Source organism: Oryzias latipes, chromosome 13, assembly GCF_002234675.1.
Source record: "Oryzias latipes chromosome 13, ASM223467v1".
Classification (NCBI taxonomy): Eukaryota; Metazoa; Chordata; class Actinopteri; order Beloniformes; family Adrianichthyidae; genus Oryzias; species Oryzias latipes.
In genome coordinates this window covers 16527569-16544406 of record NC_019871.2, presented here as the reverse complement: position 1 = coordinate 16544406, position 16838 = coordinate 16527569, and the positions used below count along the sequence as shown (strand labels likewise).

Here is a 16838-nt window from a genome sequence, read left to right as displayed (position 1 = left end):
AGTATTTAAGCTTCAAACTGTTTCTGAGTATTTCTGTATTCAGATCGTGATGAATCAAGATCAGACCCAATAATGGCATTTAAAAACACTTAGTTGTGGCAGAAAATGAAATGGGTGGGCCAAAGTCTCCCTGCTCCATTCTGATTCATGTACTTCCAGTCAAATAAGTGCATTGACGTCCTCCTCGTCTGAGCTGGGATCTGCTCAAAACTGTGAGGCTAGCTATGTCCCATATCCCTAACCATATTTTTATGCACTGCTAATGTTAGGTTGGGGTTGTGAGGGGCTGTAAGATCGCAGGAGAGATTGTAAACTATGGGATGATGGGATATCAGTGGAGGCTTACTTCAGTCTAACCCACAACTCAGAAGTGAACTTCCAGTGAACTCCTGCTGCTCTGCAGAAACTATGTCATAGAAAAAGATAGTTTTTTGTTTTATTTTGTTTTTTGTCTAAAAACGGCTTAGTCATAATGAAATGACCACTGGGAACAATTTGACAATAGACCACAATCTAAGTGGAGCAGGACTTTACCAATCTCCTTATCAATGACAACTAAAAGAAGGATCACAACAGGACACATTTCGTCTTTAGAAGTCTGCGGTGTGCGGTTGGTTGTATATGGAACCTAAAACTTTGGTAAAAATGCTGCTTAGGGTGGTGCTCGAGGGTTTCCATGATGACGCATCATGGCGGAGAGTCCCGGATGAGGACAGGTGGAGGAGCAGGATGACGGAGGCTCAGGTGACAGAAGCACACTCCCACAAAGCAAAGGAGACACCAGCCGTCACGACAAGATCACTCTCACACTGACCGTGGATATGGCGTAAAGAAAGGACCACATCATCGATGTTATTGTTATTGTTTTTAGGTATTATTTACTTTTAGAATTAAGAAAGTTAGATAGTTATGGATCAGCTGCGTGGCTGGAACTTCCAGTCCAAAGGGATGGACATGGAGGACGATTTCTACTTCGACTACGGGGTGGAGGAAATAACAGACTATCAAGACCCCGCTGAACTGGTGGCTGCTCTGAAACAAAAGGAGGAAGAGGTTATTTTGGCAGCGCAGCTGGGAAAGGCATTGCTGCTGGAAAACCGTCAGCTCAAAGAGCAGAGCGACAAACTGCACGAACAATACGCAGACAAGCTGGAGGTAAGCTCTCTTTTTAGTAAAAACGAAATAAGAAAAATGTCGACTGTTAATTAAGATAGATAGTCACAGATGCGTTTTATTAAAAGTTCCCTTGCTGGTTGCGCAGAGTTATCTTAAAGTTTGGACACGCGGTATTAGGCGCTTTTACAAGCATTTCTTATTTCAGACTACATTTATGATTGATGAAAATACTGGACTAAAGTATTTATTAAAAGCACAGAATAAACAAAATGGCATTTTGCTCAAAATGTGGCCCCCTTATTTGTTCTTCACTCTCTTCAAAGAGGTTCCAGAAGCCTGCTCCACGGGCGGACTTAGCAGTTTGGGGGACCCAGGCGAATAATCGCAAGGGGCCCCAATGCAATGGGCTCATTGCAGTAATTATTTATCTAAACAAACGTCCATTGAATAACCTCTTTACAGGCACGTTTTTAGACATTGTCAATGTCAAGAATTCAAATGTTTTTACATGGATTTAAAAAAGTGAAATCCCATTTAAATGTTAAAGAAATTGATTGTATATTTGACCTGCTGTCGATGGAATAGTCCATTCTACATGGGGACGGGGGAGGACGAAACCTTTCACATGAGCAGTCTTATGTCATTTCAGAGATTTGGTTTTTTAATTCAAGGATTTAGAAATAATTTTAAACATTTTTTTAAGTGTTCAGCTCAGAACACTAGCCTAATTGTAAGTGTGCCCCTGCCAAACTCAAAAACATTCCACGAAGAACACACGGATGCCGTTTTTCACAAGGATCCCACTTTCTGCCACCACTTGAAGTTTCTTACTGATGCTTTATCCTTCGGTAACCTGCAACCCTTACCGGTTAAGGCTTAACCTAACTTAGACTTTTGTGTGAGGATTTAAGAAAACGGTGGCCTGCACAGCACCTGTGCTGCTCTAGAGTGCTTTGTCTCTGCCACAGACTAAATAACATCCTCTGTGGTTTCTCACGATGATGGTCTGATTCAGTCAGTTTTAATTATCCCTCTGAGAACTAAGGACAGACATTCAAGAATATGAATATGCATATTGAAATGTTTTTTTAAGTCACAAGTTTAGAATAATTTTTTATATTAAATATTGACCAACTGTTATTTTCCTGTTCTATTTACTTTAATGTAGATTTGATGCTTAACTTTGTATGTTTTGCTTCAGTCAGATTCAATCTGTAACACCTTTTATAAGATATCAGTATTCATCAGCACTTTTGAGATGTTTTAACTCCCCCTGCCCCGTTATTCCTCTCTACTTGTGTTCAGGAGCTGGAGCAGGGACGCCATGAGCTGCAGCTGAAGCTGGAGGGCAGCCAGTCCCAGTGGGAGAGCCAGGTGGGGGATCTGGAGAGGGATGTGAGGGATCTGAGTTCCCAGGTGGAGCGACTTAACCAGGCGCTCAGCGAGGCCGAGAAGGACAAGTGTCGAGCTCAGATGGAGCACAGCGAGCAGACGCACCGCCTCAAAGGGGAGCTCAACGCGGTGAGTCCCATTTGAGTGCAGCTTTGGGGAGTTATGGAAAGTGTAATCATGTTCTCTCTACACTTCTCAATATGGGGCAGAGAACACCTCCTGGCTATCTGGGGAACTAAGCTCGGCTGAAACAAACTCTTGCTGTCAAGGTTGCAAGCAATCTGAGTTGAACTAGATAAGTCTGGATGTTACCTAATCTTCACGCTGAAATGTAACCTCTTAGATATCAGTCTGTGTTGTTCTAGGAAAGACAGAGGTTAGACTATGAGGCTGCTGACAGAGCAAGAAAGTTGTATATGAGCTGAAAATAAAAGCATGGAGATTGTTTGTTGGGTGTTATGACATTAGGAATGGGCTGTTCGCTTTAGGCAAATGATGCATGGTGGCGTGGAGCAGGATGGAAATTATATGTAAATACTAGGGGGCAGTGAAAGCTTTGACCTAATTTCAGATTTAACACAGAGGTTTCAATTTATTACGGAATATCGTTCAGGCTATTGATTTAAAAAATAAAATAAAAATAAAACTACTCCTAAACTTTTCCATTACACCATAGAGTAGAACCTACTTGAAGACAAATGAGATGATGGCTCTGTTATAAAAATAATCCTTAGCCACAGTTCTAAGTCACAGTTTTAATATTCATGTGTTTGCTTAATAAGTAACAAGCTTAACTTGAACTTGGGCAGTTTCTTGATGTAATGAGCAAGAACAGTGAGAGCATCCAGCGGACTCAAAACGAGTTATCTTCCTTTAGTCTAAAGTTGAATGCCGTCCCCGACTCTGGATACCAAGGAAACGCTAATCTCTGGTAGGAAAATAAAGCTGGTGACGTGCTCCCTACAGCTTCTTATCAGTCAAACTGGACTTGCTTATTGGACGTTGCAGCTGGGCGACCTTGAGTGTTTTTCCAGCCTGAGAAAGCGTGGTATGAAGGAGTACTGTTTTTGCCAAGCGTCCCCGGTATTTTGTGTCCCGCTCGACCGGTCACCGAGCCGAGTTTTTGCTTGAGTTGTTTTTGCAGCGAGCGGCAAAAGTTGAGCACAAAAGTTAAACGTGAATCCAAGCAGCACCAAAACCCTCCCAGAAGTCAAGGTCCAAAGAAGAAGGGACCGTGAATGCAGAAAAGCTGCAGGACTCCTGGGAGGTTCAGGAAAAAGACAATTTAGATAAAATCCGTCTGGTCTGTTTGAACCACTTCAGGAGAAGGAAGTGGAGGAAATATTTTGTGTTGTTGGTGTGTATCCACGGATTCTGTGAGCTTGTAAAGGCCAGAAACGATAGCCTGCGAGGTCAGGTGAGAGTGAAGAGTTACCTGATGTGGTCGTTGGTGTCGTTGATGCTGTAGGGGTGAATTTTGTAGAAATCATTTGATAACTAAGCTCTGGTGCAGCAAACACTCAAAAATATGCATAAAGTCTCTGTAGATCTTCAATTACAGCTGACAGAAAAATCAATAGAAGAGCTCTTTAAGGTCACAAACGCTTGCCAGAGCAATAATCATCTCAAAGCGCTGCTATGTTTTATATCTGACTCATCCGTTGGATCAAACAGTGACTCAGAAAACAACTGTTTTCCACCTTTGTAACCCCAGATGTGCTTTTCAGTTCTTTCGAATCAAGAAACAAAAACATCATCTATACGGGATTTTGAAAGGAGAAGACGGCAAAGTCACGTCAGCACAATCTAAATACACCCTAAAAGAATGAAGTTGAATTTTTAGACCATCTTTCCATAGTGTCAGCTTTGATTTTGAGCGTCCATTTCTTGACACCCTTATGATGAAAATCCTTTAAAGATCTGCTGTGAATTTGTTACTTTTTAAATGTTCTTTACTGTTTTTTTTTTAAAGAAATTAACGCATTAAAGAAAAATTATCTGAGGTGTGCTTTTGAGCTTCTTGTTTTAAGAAGGCCCACGTCTCTTTAGGTGTTTTTCATTTGTAGTTTTGCTGAGATAATATATTTACCTTTAACCGGTTTCATAAAAGATGGATTTACATAACTTTTGGGTGTAATTTTCCAATTCCAGGAAAGCTTCACAATATTAACAGTTAACGAAGCATGACAGGATTTTTGTCTTTGATAACTCTCATAAAAAGACTTTTGTCGGAAACTTGCTGGGCATTCCAGAGCTGTTCAGCGATGTCACAGTGTCTGGTCCAGCTAAAGTCAACTCTCTGAGAAGATGATCAGAGTAGCAATCTTCCTGGTATTTTTATTTGAATGATCTTTTTGTTCCCATCTTTTCATTTTACATAAACTATTCCTCCGTTGGCAGCTGTTTAGGGTAAACATTGCTGGATGCTTCTGTTTGAAATCGCTTTAATGACAGTTTCCTGGCAGTGGATGACTGAGAAGTAGTGGAAGTGTTGACAGTAGCATCAAGGAAAATGAGGCGGCGCAGAATTGAGTCTAACTGGTGCAAATTCAATGACCTGCGAAGACGAATAGTGTTTGTCTCATCATTAAAAGGCATGGTATACAAGTTATTTCACTCAGTTTGCAGCAACCTAACTGCTCTAAAAACAGCTGTATTGTTACTGTGCCTTGGTTTAGGATAGCATCTGCTTTCTCTTTCAGTATAACAGGATACTTTGCACGTGTGTGTGTGTGTGTGTGTGTGTGTATGTGTGTGTGTGGGGGGGTCTGTTGTGTGACACAGAAACACAAAACACTTTGGTTAGTCTCACACATTTGTTAGAAATTTAGAAACAAATTTTTTACTGACTTTTGACATCATCTTGCAGTAAGTCAGCTTGTGTTTTTGTTTTTTTAACTTCTAATTAGTTTTTCTTCTTTCCTGTCTGTTTTAACTGCATGGATCTCACAGGTAGTGATGCAGTCGGCAGGAAAACCATATTTAGAGCAACTTCTTTTTGCCATCATGATAAATTACCAGTCCTGGAGGAAAAAAGATGATTATTGTATTGATATCCCTTCTATTATTCTGATAATAATTTGCAGTAGAACTGCCATTGAATCTGATACATAAGGTTTATGTAGTACTAATAATAACACTCTTTTCTATTACCCAAATCTGGTTTCTTTTCAAAGGTTTTTGAGTACTTTTTTCCATTATTGCTTCCGTTTAGCATGAAGTAAATTCAAATGTATACCTTTCCTATATCTAGACCTTTTTTAAAATAAAAAGCTATGTAGCTGAAAAATGTTTTTTATACTTTATACTTCATACTTTATACCTTTTTCAACTTTTACTCTACAGCCATAGAGAGTACTGAGTACTTTCGTACAAATCCCATATGTTGTTTTTTGTTGTTGTTGTAAAAAACTACACATATGAGCCCCAGTGACCTTTGCTCCTTCCGTTAGCATCACCCAGCTCACAGAAACGGGGAAAAACAAAGCATATTGCAGGGAGATATTAATCTGTAATTTTCTCCTTTTGATCTTTCCTCTCATGTCCAAATGCCCCGGCATCCCAGGGGTGAGCTGTCTTTTGTTTTTGCTCCCCGAGGGCCTCTGCTGTGGCTGGGGTCGTCAGCTGGTAGAAGCTTTTCTGTTGTAAAATGGGCTTGGGGGGCCACGTGAGGGGACATCATCTCAGCATACTTGTGAAGCGAGCGTCCTGCTTCCACCCTTGTTTTGGGACTTCTCAGTGGGTTGCTGTTTCTATTGTCAAAGGGGGCCCGTGTTGGCTGGAGGAGGACGCCATACTGACAACTAACGGGGGGGGTGAAGGTTCCTTTTTACAGACCTCTTCTCATCAGTTTTGGTTCCCATGTAGAGTTTTGTTTGTATCCACCAACATAGACACGTTAACACCTTCTGTCTGCCTCACTTCCTCTGTCCATCCACTCTTAAGCTGTCCCTTCTAATTTTACCCTCATGATGTCCAAGTTTCCCTGCCCCTCTGTTGTTAAATGATGTCACTGGTGAGACCAAATAGCCCCATGCTCCATCTGCTGCCAAGCGCAGCCTTTTATCCTGCATTATTTGGTGATGATGGGACCTGACAGTGACTCGCCAAACTGCTGACTAAAGAGGAATTAGGGTCCTAGAGCAAGACACAGAAGGGGGGGGGGATTGGTCAGCTTGAGCAGACTCTGTAACATCTTTCTGTTATTTTGGTATTTTTCCTGAGTGAGTCAATACTTTCTTATTGATTGAGAAACCAGTGAAAGAGCAAAGGAAATCATGTTGGTTTCCTGTAACATTTCCTTTGTTGCTTGTGACGCTGACAGAACAACTTTTGCAGAAAAGGGGGGGTGTGGTTGGGACTCAACAGGAACCTACCCTGTATGTCTGTGCAAGACTGATATCTGCAATCCAGGTATAATTAACACCTAGCCTCCTCTGATCTGAGAATGATGCTTTGCAGATGCTACAAATTTCCATTTCTTCATTCCTTTCAAGCAAACCGACTCATTACCAAGAAGGAAGTAACAAAGTGTAAATTTGTCATTGATCACATGTTTGGCACTCACCTGATGAATGACAAAAGTCTAGCTACTGGATGATTTCCTTTATGTAATGCATTACTTTACTTTTTCTTTGACATAAATTTCCAGTAACCCCCTATTACAGGTAGAAATAGTTTATTGACTGCTACAGGGGACTTCACTTTTCTGCCTACAAGACTTTGTTCTGTCCTTTACCCACTGCTTACTGTTTTTATCTTGAGAAAACGCACTACATAACAGCTCCCTACTGGATTCATGAATGTGCTGCGTTTGTGCTTTTCCCTTTGAAGGCGATGGATGTGAAGAAAAGCATGTCTGCTGAGCTGCAGGCTCTGAAACAGGAGCTCCAGCAAAAGGGAAGCCAGGACAGGCAGCATGATGAGGAGCTGATCAGTGCCATGAAGGAGCAGGTAAGCACCAGAAACACAGGTGTTACATTATTCTTGTCAAAGATTTGGTTAAATGGCTGCTGATTATCCACTGTTATTGTAAAGTCCTGCTCTGATCGTCTTTTGATTCGTTGTAAAAGCATTCCCAGGGGTCTCGTAGTTTTTAGGCAAAATCCAAAAAACCTGTGTCGTTTTCTAGGACATGGTTTCTACTTGCTTAGACTGCATTTGTCTGCCTAGAAGATGCCTCAGAATACAGCGGAGCAGGGGGCTTGTGGCTTGCCAATTGAAGCAGCTACATTACAGCTGTAGGCTTTTTCAAACTGCATTTTCTCATCTGATCCTGGTTCATAATTTGAATTTAAAAAAAGATACTCAGAAATGCAATTTTAATCTTAATTTTTTTAATATTTGTCCTCGATCGTGAGAAAATGGTACAAGAACATGTTTAAAATACCAAAAACACGATTTTTATTGGAGTGGGTCCTAATTTCTAGAACAGTTACATAAATGCATAGAATGCACATACATATGTTCAAAAGAATTCTATGGTCAATACAAAGTCATTTGGGTTTTTTGTCCCTTTTTGGAGGTCACATACGATAATCTTTTTATTTTTAAGCTAAATCTGTATTGATATATTGTTGTTGTTGTTGTTTTCCTCAGATGTTGCTCCTCACACAGAAAGAAGAGCTACTGGGGCAGCGCTTGGAGAATGCATGTCGAGAAAATGCTGAACTGAGAGCAAGTTTAGCCTCTTTACATTCACGGCTGGCTCAGCATGAACAACTTGACCAACAACACAGCCAGCAGGTGTGCAACACACAAAAACAAGCGCTGAAAACCCTCTGACACAGGAAGAGTCACTTTTTTTTAGCAGTGAGCGACTCTGTTAGACTGGGAGCCTCAATAACAAAAGGGTCTCTCTGCCTGACAGCCTGGGTTTCGATGGGACTGAGGAAAGAATTGCGAAACAGGCGCCTTAGTCTCGTCATTGTTCTTTTCCCTCACAAGTCTGGATTCCACTTGTTTTTATTTAGTTTCTTGACAGTTAGCCAGTTGTAATCTGTCATGTCAGGATTTCCGCACTGCTGAAAATCATTAGTTCATTCATTAACCATCCACACTCATTAAAAAAAAAAGGATGAATAAAGTCTTGTGTCAGTTTAAATGGTTTCTTCTTAACTTCATATGAAAGCCTGTAATCCTGGCATATGCTTGACACGAATGCCTCTTTTTCAGCTTGCTGAGGCATGGCAGGAGGTGGATGTGGCGCGGAGTCGCTCACAGCAGCTGCAGGCTCAGGTGGAGGAGCTGCAAGAGGAGGCGTCTCTGCAGGAGAACAGGAGCCACGGAGATGCCTCTCTGCTGTCTGAGCTGGAAACCGCAGACTATGGAGTCAGCAAAGAAAAGGTAGACTTGAAGTTTAGTAAAAAAAAAAGAAGCTTAGCTGATATACTTATAAAATCTTTACACCCGTTGGCTAAAAGACATCCTAGATATATTGTGATAAAGGTAGATGAGCAAGCCTAATAACCAAGGGAAACCAGCAAACTCTAAAGCAGGTTCCAGAGCAACAAGTAGCTCTTTTATTCCTCCTTTGAAGCTTTATTAAATTCAGGGTAAAATATGTTATTTTTAACTTTATTTTATTCAAAAAAGTTAAGTTCTTTATATATATTAGAATTGCAGATACAAAGCGGTGTTGTATTTGTCTGCAGGGAAAAGTAAGGCTTTGTGACTCCTCCTGAGTTTTGGTCCATGAGGCTCTTTTAGTGTTAAATGTTGAAGACCTTCACTTTAAAGCTCTGCCCTGATGTCAAAAATGGAGTCACTGATTCATATATTCATCACGCTGTTTTATTTACCTGTCGAGCCTGTTTCCTCATCAACTAACCAGATGACAGTGTGCACCTGTGATCACTGAACACTACATCACTGAGCTTAAGACGTGCATGGAGATCTACCCTCCTGTAGGCCCTACACTGGCCAGTTGCAGCGTTAATGAGGAGGAACACAACGACAGAACATTTTCTACAAGTTTGAATGTCAGTGTGACTTCTGTTTGGCAAAAAAAAAAAAAAAGATGGTGTGAATGTCCTTGAGTAGAGAAGAAACAAAGAAACCATGCTGGCTAAGGATACAAGTTTGAATTATTTCTGAGAGAGGACAGAAGTTTTCTCACCCGTCATGTGTTGCAGCAGGAAAACGTGTCATGCGTTGATGGTCGTGACTCACTCGGTATATTTCCTGTTCATCATGACCACATTGCAGGAGAGGTCAGTGGTTAAACTGAGGTTTCATAAACTGAAACTGTGCTTTAAAAGCCTGTTCCATGGCATTGTTATCATGAAATCAGCAGTCATGTTATACAGGTTTAGTCAGGAAAGTTAAAACTAGAAATGAGGTCATGTTGTTTCACTAAATACCTGATGCAAGTTGTCATTGCTTTGACACAATACTTGGTGGTTTTGTTTTGAAGCAACATGCATCTCTATCATTGTTTTTAGATGACAAAAGAGATGCAGTCCATCCTGCAGTTACTTCTCCCACTGACCCGGGGTCTGAGCAGCTCAGGGAGGTCAGAGGTCGAGCATGAACAGGAGGACCTGGTGTCCACGCTGCACCAGCTGAAGGGCGTGGCAGAAACTGTGGCAACTCGAGTATCCAGCCCCCAGGTGAGGGTCAAGAAAGGAAATGGAAGCACTGATGTTCAAGATAAACGGACATGAAAAGAAAACTTAAGCTTTTATTTGATCAAAGTCTGAGATTCCATATCATTAAATTGCAATACGTTAGTGCTTGCTGTCTCGTGTCCCATTTTTAAAATGCACGTTGTGGGCAGTTTTTAGGAATCTTGCTTCTTATCAATGTGCTTTATGATACATGCATCCTTTAAAACAACGAATCGTCTTTAAATCTTATATTTTTTCCTCTAGCTGCAGTAAGGGTAAAATACCTTCTGTGTGTTTTCTTTAATATGAGAAAATGCCATTGCCATGAATCTAGAGTTACTAAAGTGTTTCCACAGGGACAAAATAATGACCCCTGGGACTAGATCCCAGTCCCAGGGGTTCAACTGACACCCTTTCTGTGCCGCCCGCCTTTCTAGCCATTGGCAAGAACATCCAGTTGTCCAGTTTGTGTTCGCTATTCAAACCCATAGCGTCCGTTAGACATTGTAACGAGATCCAGTCCTCCACCCTCTGAGTGCAAGTCGGCTGACGGCACACAAACCCTTTTCTGTTTCTCATGCATGTCTGACACCTGATCTCTCTGTCATTTTGTCTGACCCAGGAGCTGAATCTGGGTTTTGTCAGCAGGACGGTGGATCACTGTGGGAATTTAAACACAACTCAGGAGCTAAGAGATCAGGTAACCCACTGATGAACAAATATGTTAACTACAAAGAGCCACACCCTAACTTTAAAATGTGGTTGCACCACAACTGACTTTTAGTGCTGGTTGCAGCCCCAGACAATTAGGTTTTATACTCTTGTTGACCTTGAATTTACAACTATTAACCCTTAGTTTCATTCAATAGTTCCATTTCAGTGATGATTATGCTCCTGTGAATGTTAAATTAAAAAAATTAAAACAAATGCCTTTTTTTTTTTTTTTAAATCACGGCTGCTTTAATAAAGGGACATTGAGAATAAAAGTGTATCTGTGATTTTGCTTTCTTTCTTGTGCAGAACATTCTGCTGCAGCAGGAAAATGCTGAGATGAAGCAAAAGCTGCGAAGCATTCAGGATCAATCCGACATGGTCCAACAGGCCATCAGAGACCGAGATGAAGCCATAGCCAAGTTAGTTACTCATGATTTCTCAATATGGAAATTAAAGTAACCAAAAAAATAGTAATTTGTAATATACATGCTTGCAGAATTACAGCCACTCTTGCAATTGAATCGGTTAGTTCAAAAGGGGCCCCAAGTAATTTATTGACTATGCTTGACATTTAAAATGCATTAAGGGCAATATTCCTGGACTTGGGCATCTCTTGCATGGGTTTAGCTTAGTCCCATAGATGGCAGCACTAGTTTTCCAATATGGCAGCGCCCCTGTTTAATTCACGAAGGGCCCAAGTCCAGAGACTTTAGTTTGCTGGTCCTCTGAAATGATAAAAGTGAGGTGTTTCATATTATAGCATTTGTGAGCTATGAACTGGTGCTAAATCTGGGTAAAGTATTAATCATTTGGTGTAGCCTTCCTTTAAAATCCTTCTCTGGAAAAACAAACCTCTTGGAGTTGGGCCCCTTTTGAACTAACCGATTCAACTGTATATGTTGAACTTTTGCTTTTAGGTTTAGACAACGTAAAAGCGAATAAATGACTCAAATGGTTTTATTTTGTAGGAAGAACATGATGGAAACTGAATTGGTGAGAAGCAAAAATGACATGATGTCTCTGAACAACCAGCTGTTAGAAGCCATCCAACGCAAACTGGAGCTGTCACAGGAGTTGGAGGCCTGGCAGGTAAGCCTCTTTTGTTTTTTTTCCAAGGTCCATAATGTCCTAATGCATCATCTATTACGTTGCAGCACTTACTGTCCTAAAATGTCTCCTGTGCTACGGCTTGATAAAATCCTATCGTAGGACCATAAGTTGCTGTTTTTTCCCCCAGAAACTCATTTTAGGCCACACAATTAGGGTCAAACAAGGATATATGTGAATATCAATGCAGATTTTAATGTTTTAAATTTTACCAATTTAAGATTTAATTTGGAACAAATGTTTATTTCTTCAGTAAGGAGGTTCTAGGATATTAATCCTAGAACCTCCTTACTGATTGTGGGACATGAGCAGATAAAATACTGTTTCAGGTCTGAATGTGTTAATGGTTCCCCATCATTAAACTAAGGATTCTGATCAAATGATCCTTTGAATCTTTTTTGTAATTGTCAATCATAACCCATAACAGGATTTGCAAAATGGTCTTGTTTGGTCAGATGGCTATACATTTCTCTAAATGCAGCCAGTTCTAATGTGATGATGCAGAACTGTCATATCTCAAAAAAGATTACCTCATACTGTGGATAAGGCCATACCTTAAAGGCTGATCTGATTAGCTTTGCTGTACAAAAGATAAGATGCAGGTTGTGCTGATATTATGTAAACCCCATATTCACAATACAGAAAGAGTTCACAGAGCCGATAGAGAATTTGACATTTCTATGGCTATTTGCATTAATTTGGTGAATACATTTCTAGATGTTGTCTAAGTAAAGAGTTTTTGACCTTTTTTTCCAAACTTTTCAGGTCATTTTATACAGAACAGGCACAATAATCAACTTTAATCCTCTGATCCATAATAGTTAATAGTTTGCTTTTTGTTTATTAAAATTAAAGAGTATAATTGTAAGACTGTTTACATAAGACAACATTTTCCTGACTAAGTCAGTTTTCTGTCTTATCTTTCTAGAACTCTACTGTACAGATTATGTAGGAGATATATTCAATATCTGTTGAAAATATTAATTTTATGGCTCGAGAAAAGGTCATTTGATAGTGTGTTGTAAATCATATGCTTAAAACACAAATATATCTGCTACTGTGACGCATTTTAGCTCTCTATTTTAAAAATGATTCCCTCCAGATAATAGCTTATGGATAGTGATGAAATGTAAGCCTGTCTATAGTCTGAGGCTCTGTTTTACACTTTCAATTTCAATTCAATTCAATTCAATTTTATTTGTATAGCCCAAAATCACAACAACAGTCGTCTCGATGGGCTTCGAAGTAAAACATGAAATCAAAAGGATCACGAGTACAAAGAGTTCAATAGAAAAATACTAAAATGAACTAACAAACTGACTAAGCTATACTGGCATCCCTGCCCTTAGACCCCCCTTCGCGGTAAGGAAAAACTCCCAAAAAAAACGGATTCCGGAAAAAACGAAGAAACCTCAGGGGTGCCCACATGAAGGAGGGATCCTCCCCCAGGACGGACAGGCGATTTACCAGAACTCTTAGAGAAGAATTAACTTATCTAAATCTACAACTACATATATAAAAGTCCAGCAGACGAGCTTCATCCAGCCGTGGTTGTGGGGACAGTCAAAGGCGCGAGTCGAGCCGGAGACAGGAACCACAGCCAGGTGTAGGAGCAGGAGCAGAGACGAGGTACTCGGTCAGGTACAGAGCAGAGACGAGCCAGAGATGAGCCAGAGGCAGGATCCACAGCCAGGTGTAGGAGCAGGAGCAAAGGCGAGGTAAACGGTCAGGAACTGGAGCACGGATGAGCCAACTGGAGTCTGGAAGCACTCCCACTCCCCAGGAGGGGAGAGGAAAAGAGGGACAATACATGAATCGCACTGCACCAAACAGAGGCATGGAGAACTAAATGATAAATTATGATCAAGAATAGAGGAGAGGAAGGGTAGAAGTAAAAAAAGGAAAGAGGACAGAACCCCAGTGCACCATAGTTACCCCAGCTTCAACTTCTAGCAGCCTTTTAAAAGAAATAGTTATTATTAAGTTTAATTTAAACAAATTAACATTAAGTTAAATAATCTCTGAATACTAACTAGTCTGACAATAAGCCTGTCCAAAGAGGAATGTTTTCAGTCTAACTTTGAATGTAGGAACTGAGTCGGCCTCTCTTACATGAGCTGGGAGTTAATTCCATAAAACAGGGGCTTGGTGACTAAACGCTCTACCTCCAACCGTACTTTGACTAATTCTAGGAACCACAAGCAGTCCTGCCTTTTGCGAGCGAAGTGTTCTTATTGGATGGTAAGGGACTATGAGGTCCTTAATATAGGACGGGGCCATTCCATGTAAGGCCTTATAGGTTAACAGGAGGATCTTGAACTTGATTCTGGAATCAACTGGGAGCCAATGGAGCGAAACTAACACAGGAGTGATGTGATCTCTTCTGCTGGTTCCAGCTAACAATCTAGCTGCTGCGTTCTGAACAAGCTGGAGACTTCTTAAGGAACTCTTAGGACACGCTGCTAACAAGGAGTTACAGTAATCCAGCCTCGACATAACAAATGCATGGATGAGTTTTTCAGCATCACTCTTAGAAAGTATATTTCTGATCTTAGCAATATTCCGCAGGTGAAAAAAGGCAGTTCTGCACGCCTGAGATATGTGAGCCTTAAATGATAAATCCTGGTCAAGTAAAACCCCAAGGTTTCTAACTGTGGAATTGGGGGCTATACTTATGCCATCCAGGGAGACTATCTGAGCAGACAGAGTATCTCTGAGGTTTTTAGGACCAAGTATAATGACCTCAGTTTTTTCTGGGTTCAAGAGGAGGTAATTAATTGTCATCCAGGTCTTGATGTCTCTGATGCAGGCGTTCAGTTTCTCTATCTGGTCATTCTGGTCAGGCTTCATGGATAAATACAACTGCATATCATCGGCATAACAATGAAAATTAATGCTGTGTTTCCTGATTATGTTTCCTAGGGGTAGCATATAAAGCGTAAACAGGATGGGTCCCAAGACTGAGCCCTGTGGGACTCCATAGTTGACTCGAGTGCACTGAGAGGAATGGCCATTTACATTAACGAACTGATACCTATCGGACAGATAGGATTTAAACCACTGGAGAGCAGATCCTCTGACATATTTTGTCCTGCTCTAATCTATGGAGTAAAATACCGTGGTCGATAGTGTCAAAGGCTGCACTGAGGTCCAACAGGACCAGCATAGAAAGTAGTCCCTTTTCTGAGGCCAATAACAAGTCATTAGAGACTCTAACTAGTGCAGTTTCCGTACTGTGGTGAGGTCTAAACCCCGACTGAAAGTCTTCAAAGTGGCTGTTGTCCTGTAGGTGGCAGTAAAGCTGCTTAACTACAACTCTTTCTAGGATTTTAGAAATAAAGGGCAGGTTTGATATCGGTCTATAGTTGGCCAAGATGCTAGGATCCAAACTGGGCTTGCGATGATTCAAATATATCTGTAAGGTTTACAGTAAATTGCATGAAAATTAATGAGATACAAGAAAACGAAAGATGATAACGGGCAAAAGCATTCCATCTAATTAAGTCAATTGATAATAATCCAACACAAATACATTGATCTATATGCCAAAAACAAATGGATCATTCAAATTGTTTAAATATTCAGAAAAGAAAACGTTTACATTTCAAACTTTTAATGTAATCTTCTCGTGTTTTCCGCAGGATGACATACAAATTGTCATAAACCAGCAGCTGAAGTCCCAGCAGCAGTCGGAGCAGCCTCAGAAGAAGCCCCCCTCCAATGGGATGTCATTCTTCCGCAGACCGAGCAAAGTGGCTTCTACCTGGACACGCCAGCCGTCCTCCTCTTGGATTTCAGACACTAATCAGGACAAAGCTCAGGCTCCCTGGAAGGACTGGTTGAGACGGGGCAAAGGCTCACAGTACGGCAAATAATCGACACTGAGCGCTGCATCTTTCCACTGACTGCAGGACAAGAAACAACATAAATAAGTCAGAAGACTTCAAAAATGTGGGGACGAAAAAACCTCAAAGACATTGAAAACCGGAGCTACTGCAAGCAAAGATTAGTTTCAGAAACACGTTCTGAAAGACGTTTCACTGTGACCACTTTGATATTTGATTTTCACAAAACTACCTTCAGACTGTACATACCTTATTTTGTAATATTGTGAAGCTCTTTAGTTTTTGTGAATATCTGGTAAACACATGACAAGTGCAGATCAGTGGAAAATGTTTATAGATTATTTAAATGAACAAATCAAAAGCAAGGTAAGTCTGGCACAGAAAGGATTAAACACTTCATTTTCTATGAATTTAACGTCAAACTAAATCTAAGAAGCTAAAGTGTAATGATAGTTATTTTTTTATTTAACTGTATACTTTTGGGGTTTTTCTGTTAAAAAATCTCAGAAGTTTATGTAAATTAATGTACAGTTTAAAAAAAAATGTTTTTTTCTGTATGTAGTACATATTTGTTTATTTACAGTGACTCAGTGTTCAACTTTGAAGCTGCTCAAACGTAAACTCTGTTGTTTTCTAACATCCCTTGCTGAAAATTTTCATAAAACCTTAAATGATCTTTTTGACTTTTGTTGTTATGATTTTTGATGGGTGGGGGGGGGGCAAAAATGGAAATTGAACAAGCAACCTCAACCCAGAACAAGATCGGGAAAATAACTGCTTTAGAAGGCAGTGCAGATGGATGCCTTTAAGTGCATTGTGTGTTGTTGCTTATTGCAGCCGTAGTGCAGCGGTTGACCTCTGATTGGAAGATCTGAGGTTTAATTCCCACCTTGCCCATCCATGTGTCGAAGCCCAGATAGCGTGTGGTGGTTTTTAGGTTGGTGCCAGTGTTCAGCAGCAGAGCCCCCTTCAGTGCGTGGATGTGTGTGTGTGCATGGGTGAATGTGTGTGACTGTAAGGGCTCTGGGCCTTGTAAGAAGGTACTAAAGCACTCTCT

The 16838-nt window shown here is 40.6% G+C and overlaps 1 protein-coding gene across 1 annotated transcript; it reads left to right on the top strand.

The window, feature by feature from the left end:
• Positions 1–716: 716 nt before the first annotated feature.
• LOC101166814 (BICD family-like cargo adapter 1) lies at positions 717–16464 on the top strand. Its single transcript, XM_023961787.1, has 10 exons — positions 717–1155; positions 2422–2637; positions 7342–7461; positions 8107–8253; positions 8683–8853; positions 9951–10118; positions 10738–10815; positions 11136–11248; positions 11798–11918; positions 15578–16464. The coding sequence occupies exons 1-10, from the start codon at positions 910–912 to the stop codon at positions 15809–15811; spliced, it is 1614 nt and encodes a 537-aa protein (XP_023817555.1). The 5' UTR covers positions 717–909; the 3' UTR covers positions 15812–16464.
• Positions 16465–16838: the final 374 nt, after the last annotated feature.

Excerpts from the sequence above, each read along its gene's own strand:
- LOC101166814 (XM_023961787.1), top strand. The coding sequence starts at position 910 with ATGGATCAGCTGCGTGGCTGGAACTTCCAGTCCAAAGGGATGGACATG. Across the intron at positions 8,254-8,682 it reads ACCAACAACACAGCCAGCAG|CTTGCTGAGGCATGGCAGGA; the intron begins GTGTGCAACACA and ends CCTCTTTTTCAG. Across the intron at positions 10,816-11,135 it reads CTCAGGAGCTAAGAGATCAG|AACATTCTGCTGCAGCAGGA; the intron begins GTAACCCACTGA and ends TTTCTTGTGCAG.